Source organism: Alligator mississippiensis, chromosome 4 (genome assembly GCF_030867095.1).
Source record: "Alligator mississippiensis isolate rAllMis1 chromosome 4, rAllMis1, whole genome shotgun sequence".
NCBI classification, from domain to species: domain Eukaryota; kingdom Metazoa; phylum Chordata; order Crocodylia; family Alligatoridae; genus Alligator; species Alligator mississippiensis.
Window position 1 is genome coordinate 106,092,748 of NC_081827.1, and position 12,065 is coordinate 106,104,812.

General features: G+C 39.7%; 1 protein-coding gene across 1 annotated transcript in view; it reads left to right on the forward strand.

Moving 5' to 3' along the window:
• The window catches only part of NT5DC3 (5'-nucleotidase domain containing 3), a 32,414-nt gene that overhangs the window by 454 nt on the left and 19,895 nt on the right, over positions 1-12,065 (forward strand). The window contains exons 2-3 of the mRNA XM_019489318.2: positions 7,135-7,319; positions 11,520-11,594. Coding sequence (XP_019344863.1) covers positions 7,135-7,319; positions 11,520-11,594 — 260 coding nt within the window. The remainder of the gene's footprint in view (positions 1-7,134; positions 7,320-11,519; positions 11,595-12,065) is intronic.

Genomic DNA, 12,065 nt, shown 5'->3' on the forward strand with positions numbered 1-12,065 from the left:
GCTATGAAAGGAGGTGCCATTGTGTATGGTGTGTGGTATCTGGGCAGGGCTGGGCACAGGCAAACAGAAAGGCCTGAAAATGGTGAAAACAATGATTCATTATCTCTGGTGAAGGGGGCCTGATACTGAAAGCTCACCTGGGCCTCCAGGAGTCTATGCTGAGGCCCAGTATGCTGTATGTGAGGGTGTGTGTATTAGGGCTGTGTGAAATTTCGCCAGACGTTTTGTTTCGACGCTGTTTCGACTCATTTTGAGGTCGAAACAGCAAAATGAAAATGAAACAAAGGGCTTCAAAGCCGCCTTGAAACAAAATGAGGCTAGTCAAAACGTTTCGACCATAGCGCTGGGGATGAAAGTCAGTTCAGCTGGGCTGACTCTCCGTCCCTGGCCAATCTAGTGAAATGTGGAAACAGCCTCACTGTTTCGATGAAGCAAAATGGAACAGCTGTTTTGAATTGAAATGAAATTCTATATGAAACGCTGTTCCATCAAAACCTCAAAACTCAAGGTGAAATGGAATGGTGTGTTTTCTCACAGCCTGTGTGTGTGTGTGTGAACTGTCCCTGTGCCTGGATAGGTATCTGCCTACTCCTGGGTACGTATATCTCTGGATGCGTCTGCACGTCCGCTGGACTGCACAGTTGTTAGCACAGTGGTTATTGCACAGTCATCTAGTACTTCCTTAAGTGAGTACTAAATGACTGCATGGTAACCAACATTACTGCCCATTCCTGACACTGCCCAGGTTGTTTTCGACAGTACTGCACAGTAGCTTGTTGCTACTGCGCAGTAGGGTTGGCGTCACGGTTCATGCCTGCTGATGATTCATCACTGTAGTGACACGCTACGGCTCGTGACTGCAGTGATGTAGCATGTTGTGTAGACGCACCCGCTATGCATCTAGATCTGCTTTGGGTAGTCTAAGGTGCGAATTTATTCTTCCTTTCTAATTGATGTCAGACGACACGATTAACTGCCACTCTCTCCTCCATGACACAGTCCAAAGCATTTCGCTTAAAGCACGTTTTAAAATGGATTGTTTCCTAGAGATCCCTGTGCCAGCTAGTCTTAGGTTTGCTCTGGCACGTGGAATGAGACCAACTTTTCAGAGACTATATGTTCTTATAGCAAAACTGGAATAAGTGAGGTCCAGGCTGCGCCCTCTATATGTTTGACAGTATCTTCTTTCTTTATTTTCTGTATTTCTGAATCTGTCTGATTATGACATGCTTATGCACACCACAGTTACTGCAGCTAATTGGAGATTGCCAAAGTGTGAAGTGGCATTGTTCTGGGAGTCTGAATTCTTCTACTTGACTCCCCAACAGAGGAAGTATTTCGGTATGAATGGCTCTTATGTGGGTGGGTTTATCATCAGGCAAACTAACAGCTTGTTTTCACCGTTATCTGCTGTTTAAGTTTTGGGTGATTTTTCATTCTGGTAATGCTTGGAGAGGAATATGTTAAAAATAATAAGATGGCCTGAAGATGCAATAGTAAACTGTGTTTGGAAATACATTGCCCTGGCAGACTATATTTTTCAGAGTACAAATCCTGAGACAGTTCTAGTCCATTTTCATGACTTCTGAATTTAAAAGCACCTTGAAAGGCAACATTTCAGTGTGGTGCAGCTCAGAGCCAGTAAAACTTTTTAATGCACTTATTTGGAAATCTTGGACAAAACTAAATTTAATAAGGAGTTAATGAAATAGTTGTGTGTGATTTTTTTTTTTTTTGAGACCTTTCCTGTAAAGAGGTTTTTTTCTCTCTTCCCCCTCTCCCCCCAAACTGTTCAGCCAACACAAACATGAGACATATGAGATGCTATGCCTAGGGAAGGGGAACCAAATGTATGAATACAGAATTGGCAATAAATGGCTAGGCTGGAACATTTCTGAGAGAAATCTGAGGTTGTGGTGGGTCACAGACTCGAAGGAAGCCAGCAGTTTGATCCAGTTGCCAAAAAACAAATGCAATTTAGGGCTGTGTTAGCAGGACAGGAGTATAGTATGTAGGACACAGAAGGTGATAGTATCACTCTACTTAGTACTGGTTAAGTCTCAGAACTCTTGTGTGTTTTTGGGCTCTGCAGTTTAAGAAGGACCTGGAGAAACTGGAGAAGATGCATAGGCAAGGGACAATGATATGGGGGTTAAGCGTGCAAGGAAGTGTTGAGAGAACTAGGTATATCTAGCTTGGAGAAAAGGGAGACACGATAGCAGCTTTCAGATATTTGATAGGCTGCCATAAAGAGGGAGAACAACTGTTCTCCCTTGCTGCAGAAAGCAGGACATGAAGCAATGGGTTTAAAATGCAGCGAAAAAACATCCCCTTCACAAATCAATGCATCTTACTGTCAGGACAGCAAGATGGTGGAACAAGCTACCCAGGAAAGCTGGAGAATCTCCTTAACTGGAAATTTTCAGAAAGAGGCTGAATAGGCACTTGTCAAAGATAATGTAGAAATAGTGTCTCCTATATTCATTCATGCTGGAAGGCTATCTAGTTCAGGTCCTTTCCAACCTAATGATTTCCAAAGTTGTAGAATAGAGTGAAGTGTAGTTGATATGTATTTCTTCTGTTGTTCAGATAACTGTTCAGAATTCTTCAGGGGATTTTCCTCACTTCTGGCAAATTGCACTGATGTATTGAAGCAAAGAGGTAAATGCATACAAGAAATAGGTTTTATTACTCTGCCTCAGAATAGTTTTCTAAAGATCAGTAACAGAGCCCTGCCACTTCCTATCAGCCAGGTAAGACCAGAAGCTTAAGGTTAAGTGCCCTCAGTGACTCATTATTTAAAAGTGTGGTTTTTGAAGTGTTTTATGACTTATCAGTCACTATGTTTGTAGCTCTCAGATGGTAACAGCTTTCTGATGCTATTTGGCCTGTGCGTTTATTTTGGTGGATTTAATCCAGGTGATGATGATGTATTTTTCTTTTATTATGCACACTTTGCTGGGAAGGACTGTGGCTAATTGTGTACAGGGAATAAACTGTGCCTCAGTGTTGTGATGCAGGCATGTTGGCAGATGTGGAGAAGGTTGTCTTGCTGCTGCCTAAGCTCTTATTATGTGGATAATGTCAGTCTTTCATCAGAACCTAAGGTCTGTAAGGGACCATAGAGTTCACTGAGTCCAGTCCCCTTCAGTTGCAGGCAGCTGGGATACACAATAAATCCAGAAGGGTCCACAAGAGCTTTCACTGTTTCTTCCCCTCCAACACCTGCAATCCCCAAAGCACCCTTCCTGGCCTTCCTATAACATAACAAGCATCTGCTCCATGCACAATTTTGAATCTTTTTCTTCAGCTGTTTTGGAATAATTTATTCATGCTTGTTTCAAGCCATGCTTAAATAAATATTTAAAGGCATAGTTCACCCAGTGCTGATGTGAAGATACAGAATAATATGAGGGATCAGGAAGTCTGCAGATACATGAGTGGGAACAGAGGTAGGGGGAAAGATTTCTGAGATCACTTAGGAGTTGAGAACTTTTTGTTATGAACTATCTTATTTCAAATGTCTGATGGTTTTTATTTTAGTATTAAGATGACTTACTGGTTTTGACTTAGTTCTTAGACCAAAATGACATAACTTAACATGGTTTGGCATGTGCCATCCGGCTAAAGTAGTTAATACCTTCAACCTGTTTATAATACCTCTTTTTGCAGGCAGTCATTAATCGGACTCCGCCTTGTCAAACGTCTAACTTGGAAAATGAACTTTGACTTGGTGGTCTGGAGAATTTACTAAAATTGGCAATAATGATATCTCTTTTCAATGTCAATATAAAAGTAAATGCTATTTTTATGTGTCACTTAAACCTAAATACTGGCTTAGTTGAAGATCCTGTGGTGCTTTTTGATAGCCTAAACCAGTGGTTCTCAACCTTTTTTAGATGTGAGGCACCCCTTGATAGACTTGAGGCACCCTTCAAAAAATGCCAGATCTTGTTTTCACTCTTTTTTTGACTTCAGAAAAATAATAGAGCAACTCTTCTGTTGCAGATAACTCTGAGTGTTTTTAATAGTATGGGTTCCTATTTGAAATCTCTAGGTTTTGTGAAATCATGGTATTATCTCAAGGCACCCCAGGGTCCCATGGCAACCCAGTTGAGATTACTGGTCTAATGTGTGCTCATCCTAATCTGATTAGTTTTACCCTGCTACTTTTAGTACCAATGTGAGTGGTTGTGTAGGGTATGGTATTTTTACTTCATTTGTGTATTTTTGTCCTATGCACTGCTCCGTAGTTGCTAGTCTGGCTTGTTTTACACCCTAGAAGTGGCTGCATTTCAGTGATAGATAGAGCTTTTTATGTCAATATAGATGTGGTAAATGGTCTGGAATCGTTTTGAATGAGCAATACTGCACTTCTTTTGAAATCTGAAATGTAAATAAACTTGCCACTCCTTTTCCAAATACATTTGGATGTGTTTAACAAAAAAAAAAAAAGCCTGGCGAAGTTATGATGTTTCAATATACTACCTCTCCATTAGGGGCATCTTTGCAAAGTTTTTAAATGTAGCCACCCACTCATCTAATGCAGAACAGCATTTGGATTAGGAGATACCTTTTTTTTTTTTTTTTTAAAGTGATTTCTTGCCTTCCCATGTACCTGGGGACAGGTCTTCAAAATAATTTCATAGATTTCATAGACATTAGGGCTGGAAGGGACCTTGGAAGATCATCGAGTCCAGCCCCCCGCCCAAAGGGCAGGACGTCAGCTGGGGTCATAGGATCCCAGCAAGATAAGCATCCAGTTTCATCTTGAAGGTGTTCAATGAAGGCGCTTGAACAACCTCCAGCGGCAGGCTGTTCCAGACCTTGGGGGCTCGGACAGTAAAGAAATTCTTCCTTATGTCCAGCCTGAAACGATCTTGTAGTAGTTTGTGACCATTAGTCCTCGTCATCCCTTGGGGCGCTCTGGTGAACAAACGTTCCCCTAGATACTGGTGATCACCCCTGATAAACTTGTAGGTGGCCATCAGATCACCCCTGAGCCTGCGCTTTTCCAGGCTAAAGAGCCCCAGGGCTCTCAGCCTGTCATCGTAGGGTCTGCTTCCCTGACCCCTGATCATGCGCGTGGCTCTTCTCTGGACTCTCTCAAGCTTCTCCACATCCTTTTTGAATTGTGGAGCCCAAAACTGGACGCAGTACTCCAGCTGCGGCCTCACTAAGGCCGAGTACAGGGGGAGAATGACGTCCCGGGAAATTTGTAAATTTGCTAGAAAATTGTTGTTTTTCTAGCAAATATCAAATGGCCAACCATCTCTTCTGTCCAGACTGTTGTTTTTTTTTTAGGGAAAGGTGTGTAATGCTTCAAAAGAACAACATATCTTGCATCTCTTCTCTACATCAAGGGTGTTTACCTAAATCTGACTTCTCAAGTTTGGTTTCTTATGGCAAAACAACCATTTTCCAAAGACACTGTGTCAAATTACCAACAGAAATACAGGTTTAACATGAAGAACGCTTCTCCTTCCTTGCCAGCCTTTATTAGCCCTGAAAGATAGTTACTGCTTTGTATGATGCTGTGGGAAAAGGAAGAGATGAAGACTATCTTTACGCTTTACCATTGAGGGGGAAGTAGAATTAGCCTCTTTGTATTGGCATCCCAAGTGTTATAAATAAGAGAAATGTAGACTTCTGACCTCTAACATTTAATGTTAATGGTGTGGTTGGTAATGAAGTCTTACAGTATTAATATACAGGTGAGTATTGATCTCTTCTGAAAAAAAACCATCAAGAGAAATGTCCTTCTAAGAACAGAGGTAATATGAGCTTAATGGATGCACTGGTGCCCAAAGCAAGCAGAACATTTTTGCACTTTAGGACTGGTGAGAGGTAAATGGGCCAGTGATACTTACTGAGGTGCTGTTTGGTGTGGCAATCGAGTGGTAACAAAATGGCAGGCGGGTACTTTTGACCGATGGAGCAGAATTAGGCACGGAAGCGTATTGGTTAAACAAAGAGATTGCTTTACTTACACCATTGATGAATACAGCATAGGCAGAAAGTTAACTTCAGTTACAACCGGACGAGAGCTCTTTAAACCGAGATGAATTGTCTGTGACAATTCAACGAGCATGCAGAACACGGAGTACAACAATTCACGAGCATGCAGGATACGGGTACGTCGGGAAAGTCGATGACGGGGAGTCGTTGGTGGTTGATCAGGCCGCCACGTTCACTCCGAGATGGGCGCGGAGTTCTCCAACTTGGGCGGAAACTGGTCTAACTTTTATACAGCTAGCGAAACAATTGCTAGTCACCACGTAGGAATAATTTAGAACCAACCAATAATGGTGTGCGTATTTACATAGGGATGGCGGGAGCTTTTCTGCAGCGGAAACTCCACCGTGCCGAAAAGCTTCACTGTGCTAGAAAATTCCACTGTGCCGAGGCACTTAACTACTAAGTTCTGACAACAGAGGTAATGTGAGCTTAATGGATGCACTGGTGCCCAAAGCAAGCAGAACATTTTTGCACTTCAGGACTGGTGAGAGGTAAACGGGCCAGTGATACTTACTGAGGTGCTGTTTGGAAAGAATGATAATCTGTTATGTTACTTTTACTTGTCTGACAAGTTGCTAAGAGGATAAACGTGCAGTCCTACAAGTATTTTGTGGGTAGGGGAAGGAGAGACAAAGCAGGGGGATGGTGTGGGCTAGAAAATTAATTAAATAATGGTACCAAAGAGGCTCCTATTACAGGAGATGAAACTAGAAGTAAATACCAAAGACCAATTTTGGAAGCAAAGCCAACGTGAACATGTTCTCTTGTTAAGTCCATGCATTGTATATAAAACAGGGATTTTTGTCAGGTTTGGTCTTGAAACAGATCTTTTCCCTGTTACACAGCTACTCATATCGCTGAAGTATGTGTGCTGTATAAATAATATAATGGATTGCCAAGCTATTTTAATAAAAATATAGATGGCACTTTCTATAACGTCAAACACTCAATTTAGTTATATGAAAATGAAATGATTTGATTGTCTCCATCATCACTTGCCTGTATTTAGAAATCTCTAATGGTAAATATCAAGTTTGGGATTTAATCTTATGAATGGGATTGGCTCACACTTAGCATAAGGCTGAAATACTAATTCACTTTCTTTTTTTCCTGTAGATTTGGTTCCATCAATTATGAGTAACTTGCTAAATCCAGATGCTATATTTTCCAACAATGAAATGAGTCTGTCAGACATTGAAATCTATGGCTTTGATTATGACTACACGTTGGTCTTCTATTCTAAACATTTGCACACGTTGATCTATAATGCTGCTCGGGATCTTCTTATTAATGAACATCGGGTAAGTTAAATGAAACAACGGTATGCCTGTCTACTTGTAAGAATGCAACAGGAACTAATCTGAGAGATCCTTAGCTCAGCTCCTCATGATGTGCCTTCAGGTTGACTCCTTCATAGCAGGTTTTGTATACCAGCTATTTTAAGAACCACAAAGGTGCTGGTTCAGTTTTGGCTGTGATAATGCACAGAATGCTTGTAGTTCAGGATCTGGAAGGAAGACTCTTCCGTCCTTCTATTTGGCCCTTAGATATTAGGAATGTTCTTTCCTAATAGGAGTGTGGAGGTTCTTAGTTGGTTGTACTTTTAGGAGAGGGTAATTTTAGGAGACAGTGCTTCTTGCACTATTATGAATACAACTATTAATTTCTATTTGGAATATTATTTGTATGTGACCCAAGATGGACTGCATGGGCAGTGTAGTGTTGTGCATTTCCAATACTGTATTTCATTCCAAAGGTTAACAGCTATATATAAGCATCTATAAATATCTCCTGAGTAACAAACAAAACGTCATAGCACTACGAACACAAACAGCTAGATTCCTCCTAATATTTTACAACACTTGGGAGGTAATTTATGCAATATGAATAAACAAGTGTTATTCATGTTACGTTTTTATAATAGAAACTGAAATTACTGTGCAGAAGACAGCCAAGAAAGCACTGCAGACATCAGGACTATAGTGATAATGAATCTTGTACAATGTGTGAGGGTTATCTTATGCCTAGAATAAAATTATCTATGGGAAGGAAGCAGGAAATTGACAACTCTTGTCCATTGTAACCGACAAGATGGTTTAAAGCTTGAAGCTACTGGTTAAGATTAGTAGTTTCCCATTGGAATATATTTTATTTAACCCAAGGAGAACAATTTATTCTAACTCCATTATGGAACATTTGCTATAGCTGCATATATTCTTATTGGTTTTATTGACCTTTCTTTGTTGCAGCATCAGAATTACCGTGTGGAGAGTCTCTTAGATGACAACCCGTATGGTTTTTCTCAGTCTATTTAAAAGATGATTAATTCTAAGCAAGAAAGTGTTATCTGGCTAGTATATTAGAAGTTGCAAGTTCTGAGATGGGCAGTATGGATATTAGAAGTTAGAATTTCATGAGAATAAACATTCCCTGGAGGATTGTTTTGAGGTTTGACAGTAGATATAATTAACTTGACGATAACTTTTTATAGTGGTTTCTTGAAACTTTTGCCCAGGCTCCTAATTCAGATTGGATTGGTTATGATTTAACAATGAGAACTGGTAGCCCCCAAACAGTGCCATTTATCATTACTTTGTGTCTGATTGCAGGGTATACCTGACACTGTAGGGAGACATTCAGTTGCCACAGGGATTGTTGTATGATTTGGCTAAATATTATATGCATGCACTGGCATACATTTTAAAGACCATTATTAAGGATGTAAAAATCAAGTGCTCTGATGTTAGAAAATGCCAAAATGAAGAGTTTGTTCATCCTTATTCGGCTTCCTCCCATGGGGACATCTAAAGCCTTACTGGGCATCCTGATGCCACAACTGGCATGGGCAGTTGGGGAACCAGGAGCTCCTTGAAGCCCAGCTGTAGGCACCCCAGCATGGAAGCATGGCAGGATGTGCAATTGTTGGGCTCCGCTATAAAATTTTTCTCATCCCGTTGTGTTAATAAGTTAACATCTAACAAGGGCCCTGGTCCCAGACTACCCATTTCACCTCCAGTCCACTCATCCTCCTTTCCTTTCCAAGCTCCTCATTCGTCTTTATTCAAATTGGGCAGAATACTACTTTTTGCTACGTGGGAGTCATTGGGAGGATCAGGCTTTTGGCTCTAAATTCAGGTGTCTGCACCCAGGCCCAGCATAGCCCACAACTGCCTGCCTTGTACTGATTACATCTTTGAGAAACTTAGCTGGTAAAATCTAAGAAAGGCCTGTTGGGTGTATGTGAGGGATCATTTTTTTTTCAAAGACTTGTAATAACTTGACCTAAACAAAGTGTTTTTCTGGATGGGCAAACAGCACATCTTTGATACACCAGGCAAATTTCAAGTCCCTGCTGTAAGGCAGGCACAAGAGCTTTTCAAATAGAAGGTTGCCAGATTTTTTTTTAATGTGGGCAAAATATAGTTTTCTCTAGCTTTGTCCTCAGAAACAGCTGTCAGCAGAACCATTTTAACTGCACCTTTTTTTTAAAAAAGGCAAAAGCCCCTTCTCTTTCTCTTTGTATGTAGCAGACAGCATATAAAATTTCATCCCAAACTGCTAGTTTGGCATAGCTGTAACAGCTGAAAACAGGGTCTTATACCAAGAATTGTTGGGCAACCTCAGTACTAAGCTATAAGCCTTGTTTCATAAATGACCTGGAAAATGAGTAAGCCGTATGTTAATTAAATTGTTAGGTAATTCTAAACTTAGATTTATCAAAGACTGAAGGTAGATGGAATTGCAAAACTCTTAAGGATAATTTGAAAAATCCAAAAAACCCAGAATGAAGTAGATATGTATGGGGTAAGGAACACCCTGATAAACAGAAATGCTGTGAAAGAGGCAAAGAGACTAGAGCAAATAGAATGTATATTGCAATTGGAATATGATGTTTAGGAAGAAAATTTAATGCAGTGCCTGGTTCATGACTTAGGGATATGTAATTTGATTTTATGCATGCATGTGCATGTGTGTAAGCATAAAACACTATTTTTAAAGAATATGTACATGTTGGTTAACTTGCATCAAAAACAAAAGTGACAGCGCGCAACATCTCCAGGACACTAATAGTTATACCTTAAAATAGAAAGTTAACTGTTGTTAGTTCCTTCTTTCATCTTGCCCTTATAGAACAAAAATGAGGCAGGCAAGGGAAAAAAATGCAATTTTTTTGTTATCCTGGCTTAACTTTTACCAAGCAGATGAGTTCTTTCATCAGGATAGGCAATGCTTAAGCCTGTAGATACCACCTCTTCCACTGTAGTTGAGATGTGTAAAGCTGACTGGTTCCAGGGCATAACATGGTGGATGCCTAAGTATTACTTGAATTTTTATTACATGAGATTTTATGCAGGATTTTATGTTATTGTATAAATGATTGAACAGGTGCAAAGTTGCTGCTGAGCAACGTTCTGTAGCGAACAAGAAAATTCTGTTTATGGCTGTCTGGACAGGTCTGTGTAAAGATTGCAAACCTGTTCAGTAAAAATTGAAGAGCTGAACCTGGTCTTCTTGAGTCACTTGCAGATATAACTATTGGTTTGTGCAATTATATGCATATCACTTCAAAGCATTGCAGCCTGCTGTGTCATCATACAGCTGCAGCAGCACAGATGGCCCAATTCAGTGCCTGTAGGGAATATTTCTATCAATTTCAGTGGGCACTGCATCATTCCCTCTGTAACTGCTGGAAAATACTACTGTAATTTGGAAATGTCAACAGACAAGAACCTAGTTCCATTTGGGAGCATTTATGAAGTGAGTAAGCTATGGGTCTCAGCACTTACCTCAGAAATAAAATTTAAAAGAGCCTATAAAATGCAGTAGATAAAATCTTTTTTAAAATATGCTTGGTGAGATTGTTGTTTCTCTTTTAGAAATACTTTTCATTTGGGCCAAATTTCAAATATGGGTACCTCAAAATGGGCATCTGAATTCATATTTAGGTACTTTGTGTGCGTGTCCATGTGGGGGTTTTTTTTTTCCCTCTTCCCAAAGGTACTAAGTACCTGTAATGTACATTGACTTCAAAATTATTGCATTCTGCTCCCTTCCACTGGGGAGGTCTGTACTTGGCATATGTGAGAACCAAGCCTTGTATCCAGGTGTCTGACTCCGTTTCATACACCATTGGTCCATGCCTGTGCAATGAAGTGTGGTGAAGCCTTTTTGATTGGCACAAGAAAGGCCCAGTTTTCAGAAGCAATGAAGAGAAATAACAAACTAGGTGGAGTTTACTACCTCTGAAAATTGTGCCACCCAAAGTACCTAATATCAAACATCTATTTTTGAAAATTTCATCCACAGAGTTTTTTTCCAGCTGTTCTTCCCATTCTTGTACCAGAGCTGTATGTAATTTCATATGAATGTCACTAGTAGATTAAGTGGCATGCTTTAATGAATACTGAAAGTGACAAATGTGGAAGGCTAAGATTTTTTAGACTTGGAAAAATTGGTTCTTGATTTATGTATGTTTGTGAAATAACTGTCATTATTTTTAGTATCCTGCAGAAATAAGGAAGTATGATTATGATCCCAGTTTTGCAATACGAGGACTTCATTATGATGTACATCGGGTAAGTATAACTAACAGTGGTAAATTAAACAGCACTAAATACATACCGTATGAAAAGAAGTGTTGCATTTTATATATGTTTTCTAATGTGTGTTTTACATATGTTTTCTAATGTATTACTTAATGCTCACATGTAGGCAAACTCTTCCTTGTTCTCCTTTGTAGAAATCTACATTATTTTTAAAGCTCTTGCAATTTTTTTTAATGGCAAATCAGTTTGTGGCAGAATAAATATAAACTGGATAGTATTGTTAGGGAAAGTTGTTTATTCATGAGTAATCTCATGTAATTGGAAAATAATGGCGTTCTAACAGTCTGGCAAGCTTGAAATGCAAACCTTTGACAAAATTGCTTTTTAAACGGACTTTAAATAAACTGATTTAGTCTACCTGTTTTTGAGCAAAACCAGATAAAATGAATATAGTTTTTATAATTGAATGTAAGAGTGCTTTTATGATGTGTAGACTGCATT